A 15597-nucleotide genomic window follows, 5' to 3' on the forward strand; every position below is an offset into this window, starting at 1 on the left:
AGTGTGTGTGCACCTGGGTGTGTCCTCTCAGTGTGTGTGTGTGTGTGTGTATAAACCAGATGAAAATAACCTGCTGCTCAGTTATCCTTGGAGCTAAAATCCATAATCCCTGACATGGACACACAGAGACCCATATGCATACACATGTCTCAGCTGGCACATCACATGCACACACCGAATCATACTCTTGCAAGCGCACATGCAAACCCACACCCTCACATGCATACACTGGTAGAGGATCTGTTTTAAGCCCCTCGCACTCAGTGTGCCCAGGGAGAGGCCTTTTGTTTCAGTGGATTTCATGCCTTTATAAACACAATTTGGAGCCAATAAAACCATCAACACTGTCACAACAGAGGTCATCCAAAACCACAGAGGACTAAAACCTTCTCCAGTTCACACACACACATATATACAACCACACTGACAAGTTGTTTTGTACAAACTGAGCTTACTGCCCAAGCAAATCAATTACAGCTTGACAATTAGTGTCTTTCTAGGCCTTGCCGTGTGAACACCAAACACACACACACACACTCTAATATCTCAAAGTAATAGAGAAACTAAGGGCAAAGAAGACAAAGAAGAATTGGGTTAGTAAAAGACAGAGACAGACACAGAGAAAACACAGAAATAAAATGTGTAAACAGAGTCCAATAGGCCAGATTAAGATATTCAAACATTAACACATAACAGAGCAAAACCAAGGGGTCTCAAGTGCTCAGCAAACACGTCACCAGGCCAATAAAACCCTAACAAATATTTTGCTCAGGCCTGTGTACATAACTGTAAAACAAGCCACCATGTCAATAAATATCTAATAAGATATCCAACGATATCATGCTGTAGACCTTTAGAAAGTGCTCAAAAACTTGCCGTAGAATGTTAGCTTGAAAGCTCATGATAACTTACGTCATCATCCATGTCGTCCTCAGGCGAGGAGTCTTCCTTGGGGTCAGAGTTCAAGTTGGGGTCATAGGTCAGGGTCCTCCCGTTACAGTCACTATACTCTGCTATTATAGAAGGACAGAGAGTAGACGCCTGCAGCAGCTCCAAGGACTCCAAGGGCCGTAGTCGGTTTTTTCCACTGGCTTCCCCCTTGTCCTCCCCACCATCTTCGTCCTCTCCTCCCTCCCCAGACAACAGGCTCTCCCTCTCTCCGCTGGTGTCTCTCCTCTTGAGGCTCGGCGCTCTTCCCAGGCTGTTCCAGCTGGAGCGACGGCTTCCCCATGAGCGGGGAGGAAGAGGGGAACGCCGGCCGGGACTTGAGAGGCTCTGGAGAGACAGGAAGTAGGGGGTAAGCATTGTCTGTGTTTCTGAATTAGAATAGTTTCAAAAAGAGCTACCTGGCCACTTTGCAGGGAAAACGTTACTGATGACATTATATAAAGCTGTTTGAAATAAACTTTCAGGAGTCTCTATCTATTCTGCAGTATTTTTTGGTGTCAGTTTCTTAGAATCAGGAACAACGACCTTTCTTGAGATATTTTCCACAGGGGATCCACATTGTCCAGTGAGAAATTAAACCCAGACAAGGCATGAGCAAAACATTTCTGTTACTGATTGCTCCATTTTCCATAATTTTGTCTGTAACCCCCCACATGCTAGGTGGCTACTGGATCATATTTTATGCTCACCTTCGCAAAACATTTGCGGAGAGTGGCAAAAACGCATTGAGGACGTCAGACGAGACAAATCACTGTGACACAGGCTGTTGTATCCTGGTCAATTGCAAGCACTGAAAGAATCAAGGTAAGTTGGTTTAAATATGCAGAGTTAGGGTTAGGCCCGCGAAATCCTGGAGGGACTGTTCAGAATCAGAATCAGAAGGAGCTTTATTGCCAAGTAGTGTTTTACACATACGAGGAATTTGCTTTGGTGATAAGGTGCTACATATAGACAAACATACAGTTGAATAAATTTAGAAATATATAAATATGGAATAATCAAATGCAAATTCCATCCATCCACTGATATCCCACATGTCTGTGGATGGTGTAAGGAAGCTGGAGCAGACCCCGACCTTCTTGCTGTGAGGCAACAGTGCAATCCACTAGGCCACCATGCAGACCCAAAGGCAAGTTATATAAGAATAGTAAAAGAATAGAGAAAATAATACAACTATTTGCAGAGAAAGAACAATATGTCAGATATTTACATGTGCATTACTGTGGTTTGTGTTGTGCAGATGTATTGCAACGAAAGAGAATATTGTGAACATAAATATAAAAATTTAAAACAACACTGATTAACAATTGACAACCAATATGTGCAATGTGCCAGGTTTTTGCATGATATGAAATGAAATGGAATAATATTTACACGTGCAGAGACATTTGTATTATTTGAAAGGAGGCGAGTGTCAGTGAGGGACCCGGGCCTTGTTAATAAGGCTAGATGTAGACGGGAAGAAGCTGTTTTTGTGGTTTTGGACCGCAGCCTCTTGCCAGAGGGGAGAGTCTGAAACAGTTTGTGTCCAGGGTGAGAGAGGTCAGCTGCAATCTTTCCTACTCGCCTCAGAGTCCTGGAGGCGTACAGTTCCTGAATTAATGGAAGATTGCAGCCAGTCACCTTCTCTACAAAGCATCCTGCCCTTGTCCTTGGCAGTGGCAGCAGCGTACCAGATGGTGATGGAGGAGGTGAGGATGGACTCAATGATGGCGGTGTAGAAGTGCTCCATCATTGACTTTGGCAGGCTGAACTTCTTCAACTGTTGCAGGAAGTACATCCTCTGCTGGGCCTTCTTGGTGATGTTCAGCTCCCACTTGAGGTCGTGGGAGATGATTGATCACAACATCATGTTAGACAGACTGAGGCATTGGGTGGGGATCTCTGGTACTGGCTTACAATGGTTTTCATCCTACCTGTCAAATAGAAGTTATGTGTGTCTGTAAACAACTACTGTATGTCTCTTCGTTCTGTCCAGTTAAATATGGTGTGCCTCAGGGGTCGGTCTTAGGACCCGTTTTGTTTTCCTTGTATCTGCTTCCCCTTGAACATATTATCCATAAACATGGCATTTCTTTTCATATTTATGCTGATGACACACAAATATACTTGCCCGTAAGATCCACAGACCCTGGAATGCTGAGTTCACTTAACAACTGCCTTTGTGAAGTAAAAAAAATGGATGTCAAATAATATCCTAAAGCTGAACTCAGACAAAACAGAAATCCTGGTCATTGGGTCCAAGCCAGAGATGGGGACTAGAGTTAGAGACTCGGACTCGAGTGCGACTTAAGTCGCACACACAGTGACTTCAGACTCGACTTGAGACTCATCCTCAAAAGACTTCAGACTTGACTCGGACTCGAGGTGCGGGACTCGTGAATAATGTTTATTTTTAGGAAATGTGTGATGAGCTTGCTGTTATTCCCCTCCCTCCGTTACCTATAACCTGCATACGTATCTGCTGCGCGCGGCCGCACGTGAGAGAGGACAACAAACACCGGCAGATGCTCCGCCATTCATCATAAACTTTGGCTTTAAAACTTCATAAAACAAACCAAACAAAGACGCGCTGAACGTAAATAGGTTAGTAACCTGTGGTGAGTAAACATGTTTAGCTCAGCATTGGCCACTCTGAGGAGGGAGGGAGGAGATAGTGGACTGGCGCTGAAGCTGAGCAGAGGAGTCACGGGGGATGGTGTCCGATTAACTCTCAAAGCGGCAGTAGAACTGGTTCAGCTTATTTGCCAGGCACTAGTGGTTGATGGAGTGGGGGGCTTTGGGTTTGTAGTGTGCGATCTGTCTGAACCCCCTCCAGACAGAAGTGACGTCGTTTGCAGAGAAATGGTGTAGTCTTTCTGAGTACATCGTTTAGCTTCTCGCAACTCCTTGCCAAAACTGTACATTAACGCCCTGTCCCCACTCCTATATGCCTCCTCCTTTTCCAACCTTAGCTGTCTGGGTTTGGCTGTAAACCAGGGTTTGTCATTGTTATAACTCACATTGGTGCGTGTTGGTATGCAGCTGTCCACAGAGAAACTGATGTAGGACGTCACAGCCTCTGTAAACTCATCCAGACTGCTAGTAGCAGCCCTGAAAACATCCCAGTCAGAGCAGTCCAAACATGCCTAAAGATCCTCTTCAGCTTCACTGGTCCACTTCTTAGATGTCCTCACCACAGATTTATAGAGTTTTAGTTTCTGCCTGTATGCAGGAATCAGGTGGACCAAGAAGTGATCAGTTCGTCCCAGTAGAGCGTGGGGGCCGGCGTGATACGCACTGCTTACTGTGGTGTAGCAGTGATCCAAAGTGTTCCCCTATCTGGCTGGACACTTAATAAACTGTCTGTATTTGGGGAGTTCTTGGCTGAGGTTTCCTTTGTTAAAGTCAATAAGAACAATGACAAGGCAGTCTGGGTTTGTCTGCTCCACACACAGTATTCAGTAAGCCAGCATGCGCTGTGCGTCGTACACGTTGTCCTGCGGTAGAATGTAAACACCAACCAGAGGTTCACTGGTTTCCCTCTAGTGAAAGAGCTCTGGGAATCACGGCCGAAAACTGAATTAACACAAAAAAACAAAACAAAACAGAGCACACCTAACACCAAGGCAGCTATACACAGCGCCATCTTGAATCATGTTTAATGATTCATCAGTTCTAAAGTATTCCCACAATTTAAAAATCTGGCATTTTAGACCGCAACAATCACATAAAAGGCCTGTGAAATCCTGGAGGGACTGAAAAATAGGGCTACGTGAGATTTGCTCATTCTCAGTCCTCTGAGCAGAAATTAGGGAATTTACACGTCCTTCATGATTTCCAGGTCAGTCCTTAGACTGAAACATTTAAAGCCACCTCTAAAGTTACCTCATGAGACTTGAGTCATTGGTTCTTCAGGCCCTTTGTGGTTCTCTATTTGGGACAAGTGGGTCTGTTAACATGAAGTTTGTCTCATATGTCTGTCTGCTCCTTGCCTTTGCTTCTGTTAAGTAAGTGGGTTATATCCATGCTTAGTAGCAATTTTTTAAAAACAGTTTTTTTAGTTTGGTAGCAGCATTGGGGCATATAAGTTCATTTTGGAACGTTACACTTATCAAACTGCATATGAAATACCCTTTCAAGATATACTGTTTATGGCACCTGTATTTATTATTATATTATATTATTATTTTTACTAAAAGTTGGTTTGTGTATGGACTCCTAAACGGTTTTACGGTACCTTTTTGCTCCATAAAGTGTTTGATATCACTCACCAGAGAACGCTGGTCATAGGCTAAAGGCTCCATGGAGGTGGAGCTTCCACGGCGAGACTCTGCATGACCAACTCCTGCCTCGGAAAAGCCCAGTCCCACCTCGCCATATTGAGGCACGCCTTCTCCATACGTCACCTCCTCTCCAAGGATAGACTCAGGCCCCAGAGAGCTCTTGGGAGTGGGCATGGGTGTGGCCGCCGTGCGCATGATTATGGGAGGAGCCATCGAGCCACGAGGGTCAACGTGACCGTTGGCTGTCATCATCAGAGAGTACATTTTTAGCTCTGTGGAGGAGGAGGTTGAATAAAGTCATTGTTATCATCATCATTTATTCAATCAGTAATTTTGTCACACTGTTTGTAATTAGTCAGTAATGAAACAATCAGAATTAATGAATTTAATCAAATGCTATTTAACCTACCTGTGTCTCTGAGCTGTTCTACTTTCTCATCCTCTTCAAAGTTGTCCGATTTCTTCTCATCATCTGACTCTGACCGATTAGCATCACCCTACAACACATACATACAACCGTGCAAGTCGGTATTCCTTTCCTATTTTCTTCTGAGTTTACCATCATGGAGAAGATTACAGGTACTATCTAAATGAAGTCAAGGAGCACAAGCACATTGAAGGGCGCTGAATTCACTGCTCAGAGGATATTTTCATGGGTGAACGCTCACTGTTCTCCAGGGGCACACATAATAACATGGTTGGATAAGGGAAAAAAATGATTATCTGAAATTATCAGGGGTGTTTTAGAGGCTGTTTACAATCTTCATTCTCTCATCCCCTTTAAAAGCAGTGATGCCTTACATGTGACAGTTTGGCAATTGCGAGTCCGGATCTGTGACCCTCAGATGGCTCCACTGGGACTTATTTAACAGCAAGGGAAAGCCCTCATATAGTGTCTGAGAGATGCTAAATTAACAACTGGACATTAATCTTTTCTCTGTTCTCCTGGCATTAGTGCTGTATTTGCTATAAAGCAACGTTTCTGTACAATTATATGTGTCAAATGGAGAATGTGTTACTAAAGTGAAACAAAGTCAAAAGACGAAGAAAAAGAAGCATTTTGTTTATATTCTGCAAAACTTATTGAGCATATTGGAAATTAAGTGTCCCATTAAATTGAAAGTGATTTAATTAAATATTATGAAAAAAAACCCCACTACAGTTGTTCTCACCTCAGCCTGGAAGCCCTCAACCAAGATCGCCACAAGTAAATTGAAGAGCACATAGTTGCCAAATGTCATGAGAGCAACAAAGTAGAGAGCTGCCCATGGAGAGGTGGAAGCCATGCCGTTATACAACACCACATTCCAGTCCTCCTGGGTAAGAATCTATAGATTGAATGAAACACAAACAGAGATTTAGGCATGGGGGTTTGACTCTACACTGTACTGTGGGGGTGGGGTGGGTGGAGGCAAAAATAGACAAGGACAGAGCGAATGTCAGGTTTAAAGATGCATAATTTAAAAAACGAGAAACAAAGTAAGGGTCCACAGACATGAAGACATGGTGGGACAAAGGGACGGAAGAGGCCCAGAGGTTTAAGAAAAAATGCAGAGAAAAAGAGAGAAGGGGACACAGATGGAAAGGCAGGGCAAGAAATGGAGTCTGATTATATATAATATTAGCCTATGCAGATCTTTTGGGTTCTATGTGTTTTATAAAACTCAGTACTGAGCTACTTTTATTGCCATCATGCCACAATATTTCAACTTCATACACATGGGATTACTGTAAAGGCAGAGTCTATGTGGGCGTGTGTTATGTGTGTGTGTGTGTGTGTGTGTGTGTGTGTTTACGTGTATATGTTTACGTGTGATGAAAGCATTTCAAAGTAGGACAGTGTTCATGATGCAGTATGAAAGTTCACTCCGTCTCTGCCCACTCATAAACCGCTATGGCAGGAAGGCAATTCTCTCTGCAGTCTGTGTCAATGTGTGTATGCACATATGCATGTGTGCATCGATGTGCGTGTACTTTAGCTACTCCCCGGAAAAATATAGTGTGTGTGTAAAGCTTTCACATGACAGTGAGCTCTGGCTAAAACGCTTTTTCAGCATCTTACTCCCACACACACTCTCACACACCAAAGCGAGACAGTCCACTGCATTCTGTGTTCTACCTTTCTGCTGAGGCATCCAGTACAGAAAAGAAGACTGGAGCAATTGAACAATATCTACCCATACAGGGGAGAGCAAAAAATAGAAATAATAGTGCAGAATTTGTCATTTCACATCGTTTGACTAATGGGCAGAACTTGGCAGCTACACACACACACACACAAATACACACATACACATAAGCACACTCTAGGCTCAGTTTGGCATTTTGATTTCGGGTGGCCAAGTAGCACACATGGCTTATGTTGGGATAAAAATATACACACACTAACTGACTGCCCAGTTCATCTATGACAAGTATAGTATACGAAGGATGTGATGCCATCTTTCCTACTGTCGTACATTTCCACTAATGTCAGTGGGTTCGGTGTTCTAATAAGAGGAACATGTTAGAGCTCTTGTTTTGATGGGAAGCCAGATACATATCTGTCTCACTGCAGGAAATTCCTCAGTGTGTACTACACTGACCGCGAAAGCCAAGTAGTTCTTCCTGCATCCATTCCTGCGACATCATTCCACGCATTTTCTCAAGAGGATATGGCCCTGGCATGCGCTGTAGGCCGACTGATCACCGCCAATCAAAGCTCAACATAACTGTCCGACCTGCAGCCTCTCCGCACACACGGATCGAAGTCAGTCAGCTAATCAGCAGACATTACCGACATTGACGACAACTACGCTCGACAACTACGTGGTGCAATAAAAACTTAGCAAGTAAAAAGCCAATACTTACCAACACACCTGTTTAATAAGCATAAACACGCAAAATGCCATGTTTTAATCTGCTCAGTCTCTCATCCACTGCAGCTGTGTTTTGGTTTCACACAAGCACAGAGCTAATAGCTTATTGTTACAAACAAGCAAAAGTGAAAGCTGTCTGTCTTTACTAACTGTTTAGCTTAGTTTGCCACGTAAATTAAATACTCAGCTGGTGGCTGAGACAGACCAGCCCTCCTCTCTACCAGCAGCAGCAGAGGGAGGTGGAGAGGAGGGACTGAGTTGTTCATTCTTTCTAAACTTCACTCAGTATGTTGTCAGGAATATGATTTATTTTACTGACCTGTTAGATTTGTTTCCAGAGAGATATCAGTGACTTTGCTGTTGTAAATCCTGTTGCTGCTCTAGAAACAACATTTAGTTAATAAAAATGTTACATTCTTTTTTAAAATAATATAGGCCTATTCAATTATTTAGTAAAAAATAGGACTGATAAGAGCATTGATAAAGAACAGAACCAATAAGGATTACCAATACAAGTGTGTCAATAAAATCCAAATGATGCCAACTCGTGAGAAAATTTGAATCTGTAATTGAATAGCCCTGGTCTATAGTAATCATAGTAATATCTCTTCCTTGCGACAAAATGTACATTAAACTGAATGCAACATTGTAGACAATATTTTGTCCTTGTAATCCATGTTTCCTTTGCATGGATAGCATTTTGATATTGCTGAAAATGGTTCTGAGTCCTCCTCCTTAAAGGGTAAATTATTATCATAACAATTTAATAATGCATTGCATTTAAACAGCACTTTTCATACACAAAAATTTATGTTTTTGAATGTGCCACTCTGACAAAATAACTGGCGCCAGCCTGGCCTCCTTAATAAAATTAGTCTAGAACCGCCACTGGCTGAGAGCAAACAGCTACCGATGGTGCCTTTGCTCAAATTGCCCTTCAATGCCAACAGAAACTGAATCATTCTGCTGCAATTAATTTCAGTGTGGGCAGTTTATGTTGGATGCCAACCCACGAGTGTGCGTTTCTAACTTTGAAAGTTTTACTTTGCATTTGGACAGAGGTGGAGACCTTCTCAGGTCAAGAGGGCAGACGCTAAGAGGGCAGATGACCACTGAGAGTGTATCAATTCAGTGTATCACCAAAAAAACAGCTGTAGGCTAGAGTGGTAGTCCCACAGGCTTGTGTGATGTTGGACTAATGTCATAATACTTAGGGACAGTCAACACAAACTGTGTGAACCTCATTTGAATTTAACTAAATAACAAGAGTAGTAGGTAGGATGCTGTTTTTTTCATGTTGCTTTTTGTGGAAGTTACACCGCAGCGCCTGCTTAGCTAGTTGTGGTGTTATACGGAAGCCTGCTGGGTGGGGGTAGGCGTCAGAAGCCTGCACCAATGCTTCTTGGTACATGTAGGCACTACCGGCATAGCTCCACACGCAGGAGAACTCAGCTTTCTTGGTCAATAAAACAAACACTGAGGAACTGCTTCAACTGACTAAATTTATCATCACTGGACATCCACATAAAACATAGAAGAATTATTATTGATGATACATGAGAATAGCGGAGTAAAATCTAACATTGAAACTGTAATTTTACCTTGTAGAACACCCGCTGGATTCCGCTGCCTTGGTCAGTTAGTTTGTGTAATTGTTTGATTTTGGTGTTTTAAAGGGTTAAAAACACCAAAGTCACGCAATAACACAAACAAACTAATCGATCAAGGCAGCGGTAGACCAGAGAGTTAAAATTACAGTTTTTGTCAGGGGAGTTTAAGACAAAAATAATAATAAAGGTCCATCTCAATAAGGATCCTTTCCAAAATGTTGTCAGACACTTTATAACAATCTGACCCTGTCAGTGGCACAAACATGCACTTTAATGGACGTAGTTTGAAGAGGCGCAACTTCCAACAAATGTTACATCGTGGCCCTGTTTGGCTGCTGAGAACTGCAGCATGCTCGACTGGACCAATTTCAAAAAATGTTGTCCCAATCAGTCACATTGACACAAACGCATGGAAAAATAGGGGTCAGGTTGCAAAATACTGAACTTACCATTTAAGTCCATATCAGTGCAGTTCCGGAAATGAATGCGGATTATTAGCACAGTGTGAATTAAAAACAAACCTGGAATACAGTGACGATGGCCCAGAGTAGAGAGTCAAAGTTCTTGCGGTCAGGGATGGTGTCCCCATTCTCTGTTTCAAGACTGAATTTACAGCCAAACAAGTGCATACCCAGTATACTGCAGAAAAGAAGAATATGCAGTCATCATAATTTTAATGTATGCACTTTGTGGTTGATAATACCAATGAGAGAATATCTCAGATAGACAGATTGGGAAGAAGGATTTGTGGGCATACCTGAAAGTGAAGATGAAAAGCATCAGCAGCATGCAGAAGGTGGCCACATTGTCCATGGTCTTCATGAGCACTACCAGTTGTCTCCTCAGGGCAGGCAGGAAGCGAACCAGCTTCAGAACCCGCAGGAGACGAAATGTTCGCAGGACTGACAACCCTCCGTCTGCTTGACCAATTATCTCCCACACACTGAAAACAACAAAAAACAAATTTGTATGAAACCTGCAGTGCGGAAATTTTGTCTCCCCCTTCTGACAGAGAGAGTAATTACACAACAATGTCGACGTGCTTATGATGTACGCATAGGCTGTGCCATACTGAGCTGCTGCTGTCACCACTGTTGGTCCCCCCTTCAGCTCTGGCAAACCAATCATTGCTCGCTGGCATAAAACACATCACTACTAGTTTGCCAGCACAGGAATGCCACCACAGACACCATACACAAGGCAGTGATAGGCTTAATTAGCATTGTGTGAACTTGTTTGGCAAGGGCTTGAATGTAACCAACCTCGATTTATATGCAAGTCAGCCCTTACACTTTAATACACTATTGGACAATTTAAAAGGTTGTATTTGACTGTCTAAATTAAGCATACATCTATAAAAATGATTCTGTTTGATTTGGAAGAGATTCAGCTTGAGTAAATCTGGAGTAATTACAAAGGTAATTCCCCTTCAGTATCACAAGTAACATGACCACACATATCAAAAGGTCCCCTGATCCAGTACGAGCTCTATCAAACTAAAGGAAAGCCACACAGCGGACCCCGGCTCAAGAATCTACTGCGGCAGCAAGCAAAGCTGCTCCTGTGTGTGTGTCAATCTAAGCTATTAAAGATAAGTAAAGATAAGCAAAGATGGATGCTGCAGCAGTAAACCTTACACTCGAAACCCAATGACTGACAAGCTGGAGACATAAGTACGGGGGGGGCTCTGAATCCAAGCCAAAGCTACACTGACTGGAGCCATGGTTTTAGTGTCTTTGCATTGAATTATAAATAACAAAGAGCAAGCTGCATGGATTAACATTACCTGATGATAACAATGATGCTGTCGAATATGTTGTATGGGTTCCTGATGTATCCGAACAAACCAAAGGCCAGCAGCATGAAACCCATCTCCAGGACAAACATACTGGTGAAAACGATGTTACTGATCTCTAACACATCAGTCAACTCTTCAGGCTGGGAGGAGAGAAGAGGGAGACAAAAGGAAGAGAAAAGAAGAGAGAGATGGGGAAAGAAAGAAAGAATAAGTTAGTTAATATCTTCACTCTATTATCCCAGAGCTGTAAAACCTGTTTGGTCTTAGTGGCCCTGAGCCGAGACATTTTCAATCAAGTTCAAAGCTGCAGTCAGGCCTAATCAATTAAATGGTACCAACAGCACCAATCCATTACTGTTGATCTACTCCACTTTCCTCACAGTAGTCAGTGATCCAGCCAGATGTACCTGAGGCCCTCTCATAAAGCATGCAGTCAAGTCTTTCATGGAAAACACAGCAGTTTTGTGCACTGGAAAATGCATTGTAGGGCCACATCCTCGACTTTTCTTTAAATAAATGGTTTGCTGTAGCTCCATCAGTGATCTAAATGTGCTGATTTGCATCAAAAGTTGTGACTTTAGGTTCACTTTCCTTCATGTCAACATCCATCCATTCATCCTATAGCTGGCTATACTGAAATGTGAAAACTGGACGCTGAAATCTCTTATCTACCACCAGCACTTACACTAAATGCTCACTAATAGTCCCTCTCTTCTACTTGTCCTAGCTTATCTGACAAGCTTTGTGCAGTCCTAACATTCACAATGATGAATGAATGAATGAATAATTATGATCCCCAGGAGACTGAATCATTCTAAACTATAAATTCTCACATGCTATAGTGCGCCTACCAATTTGTAAAGCCCTTCAGCCTGTGATCCAGAATATTATTCGCATTAAGTCTCATTAAAACTAATTGTGGTTCTTTTTATGTGGTGATCAACAAGCACTCGGCCCAAAGCCCATTTTGTGTCCTGGCCCATGGTGTATAAAAGCAGGCAGACATTATTCTGGACTAATAAACACGCTGACAAATTTAATACATAAAATCGCAGACGTCCTGCTACCACCAGAGATAGGGGTTAACCTTCAGCCTGGATTATTCTGCATTACCAGCATCCTGCAGAAACATCCAGCGTTGGCGTTGTGTTTCCTGTTGTTGGAAATTATAGAACACATTATGCGTGTAAATATGTTTGACAAAGGTAAGGTGGAGATTAATGGGGATTTCCCACACAATAATACTCACAATAATACAAGTAAATTAAGTCTATTGCTATTTGAGTATTTCCATTTTTTTGCAACTTTATAATTCTACTCTACGACATACAGGGAAATATTGTACTTTGTACTTCACTATGTATCTCCAGATTTGGTGATTCTAAATTTTTTTTTTGTTTTTGTTTTTTTGAAACATGGGCTGAGAAATTTCTCCTATACTTCTTAAGCTAAATAAACAATTTAAAGCACCCCCTGGATTAGCTGGATCGATTAAATGCATCGTCACAAAGCTGAAATCAGGGCTGATGATGAGCACATGAAATTTTTGGAAATACGTGGTTCTCACATAAAGGTGACGCTACAAACATATGATGATGTGATAGATTATGATGCTTTACTGTAGATTAAACTACCCAACAGTATATAAAGCACTCACAATTAGCACAACATTAAACATCTACAGCAGTAAAGTACAGCATAAACATTAATACAGCAGTAACATTAACCCAGAAACATCAGATATAATAGTAAAACACTGACATGGACCACTTTACTGCACAATGAGTACTTTTACTTTTGATACTTTTATCTATGATATTTACATTATTTTACTTAAGTATGGTTTTGAATGGAGGACCTTTACTTGTAGCAGGGTATGCTTTACAGTGTGGTATTAGTATCTTTACTTTAGAAAATGATCTGAATACTTCTACCACCACGGCTATATATAATAGCACATTACTGCCTTGCTTCTGCTGAAGCACAACTGAGGATCATGGCCATGATCACAGATAGAGGGCGCCATTCTACACAGCACTCCTCACCTCACCTCACCCAGACAGACACACAGAAACACAGAGCCTCCTGTAATGAAGTAAACTACACAACATTTTACTGCCACCTTTCAAGACTAGAAACTATTGAAAAGACCAGTGATGATGGTGGAAATATTTACTGTACTTTTACTGGAAGTACATTCTGGAGGCTCTTTACTTGAGCATTTCCATTCTAAGCTTCTTTACACTTCAACTCCACCACATTTCAGAGGGAAATAATGTACTTTTTACTCAACTACATTTATCTGACAGCGATAGTAACTAGTTTGTTTTCATACAAAACATATAATTAGATCATAGAATGTGATGTATAAACTACCCAGTGGTTAATGAAGTAGTTCAAACTTTCTCCACCTCGACCGAGTCTAATATTTTTTGCAGAACATCTAGTGTGCTGTTGCTACTGTTACTTGAGTAAATTATCTAAATACTTCTGTCACCAGTGGAAAAGATACATATTGAGTGTCACTTTCAGGGCCCTGGATCTCACTGCATAAGAAACCGATTAAGCACACAGCTTTTTGTATGTTCAACTTTACGGATATTTGACCATTTGTTGTGAACAAGACACATCACACTATGCTTAGTTGTATCGATAAGTGTTTAAATTTTAGGCTGTGATTTAGGACTGCAACTAACAATAATTTTTATTATAGACTAACCAGCCTATTATTTTCATGATTCATTCGTTTAGTCTATTAAAAAAAAAATATTTGATGCTCATCACTATTTCCCCCGAGCCCAATGTGTCGTCTTCAAATTGCTTCTATTGTCCAGCCAGCAGTCCAAAACCCAAAGACTCTTCATTTAAAGCAGCACATCCTTACATTTTAGAAGCTGTAACCAGCAAATGCTTGACATTTTTTGCTTGAAAATAACTTAAACAAATAATTCTGAAACAGAGAGTCTAATCAATTTCTTTACCTTATAAACTGCAGGATAAGGTGTGTGTGTCTGGGACTGATCGAATACTTATGCTACAGCACTATTTTGATGGTAGCAGGAACGTTAAGTGCTCAAGCTAGTGTAATCCTGACCTCACTGTCAACATGAACTGGGATGCTGTATGTGGAGTGTAGTTACAGTGCAGAGCAGGGTTGTGTTATCTACTGTAAATCGCACTACTATTTTCGTCTGATGAGCTATTGAGTTAATTGGGACAGTCGTGATGCTTGAGGAACCAAAGCAAAAATAAAAGCGTGCAGAAGTAATGTCAGGGGACTTGAACAAAACCTGTGGTGTCCACGGTGAGGAAAACAAAAGAAAGAGCTGGACCGACAATAGAGAGACGAGCTGTTTGCTGCCCTGGCTGTTTGTCCAGATTGTCTTTTACTGACCAGCCAGCACATAAAATCTTTAAAGCACTTTAATAATGCTTTAAAAGAGCTCTCAGCCAGCAACTTAAGCAGTCACAATACTGTACTCACACACATTATTATTTAATAGTGGACTAGTGGCATTTTCAATACTTTTGCGGCCCACTGTCTTCACTCCAGAGAAATGAAAGAGCACACTGGGGCTTGCAGTGCAATAATTTCCATACAATGCTACACAGCAGTTTTTATACCTGCTAGAATTACTGCTTTTCAGTGTGCTGAGAGGGGGAGAGCGCTACATGGCTGCCAAAGCAGGTTAAAACAATACAAACGCTGAAGGTTTGAAGTGCTAAACAACTTAATGAGCTTTCATGGACTATCAATACTCATACACCAAAGTCTTCTCTGGTTTTGTTCTGATGTTTAATGTAAAACTAAATTAACCGAGCACAATAAATTCTTGTTCCCGTTCTGGCTGAAAACATGATGGACAATAAGGTGTAAGGAAGTAAAAGTTCGAGAGCAGGTCAAGTTCAAGGGTTAGAGAAGCAGGCTCTATTCAACTCCTGCAGCCAGTGAAAAATGTATGTGGAGGGAATTCAAAGAAACACTCTTCACTCTTCACAATAAATCCCCTCAAGGTGCCCTTGAGTTGTCAGCTTTATCCCATGCTGGACTTTATTTTATGGTAGCATTTCTAGATTGTCATAATCATTAGTAACTGAGTGGTTTCACAATAATTAAA

At 41.6% G+C, this 15597-nt stretch overlaps 1 protein-coding gene across 3 annotated transcripts in view; it reads right to left on the reverse strand.

The window, feature by feature from the left end:
* Positions 1-15597, reverse strand: part of cacna1ha (calcium channel, voltage-dependent, T type, alpha 1H subunit a) — a 140014-nt gene that overhangs the window by 30141 nt on the left and 94276 nt on the right. For all 3 annotated transcript variants that reach the window (XM_046074653.1, XM_046074661.1, XM_046074646.1), the window contains exons 13-19: positions 11468-11619; positions 10439-10624; positions 10203-10320; positions 6386-6541; positions 5623-5710; positions 5202-5485; positions 913-1275 (exon numbers count right to left, since the gene is read on the reverse strand). In XM_046074653.1, coding sequence (XP_045930609.1) covers positions 913-1275; positions 5202-5485; positions 5623-5710; positions 6386-6541; positions 10203-10320; positions 10439-10624; positions 11468-11619 — 1347 coding nt within the window. The remainder of the gene's footprint in view (positions 1-912; positions 1276-5201; positions 5486-5622; positions 5711-6385; positions 6542-10202; positions 10321-10438; positions 10625-11467; positions 11620-15597) is intronic.

Source organism: Micropterus dolomieu, linkage group LG02 (assembly GCF_021292245.1).
Source record: "Micropterus dolomieu isolate WLL.071019.BEF.003 ecotype Adirondacks linkage group LG02, ASM2129224v1, whole genome shotgun sequence".
NCBI classification, from domain to species: Eukaryota; Metazoa; Chordata; class Actinopteri; order Centrarchiformes; family Centrarchidae; genus Micropterus; species Micropterus dolomieu.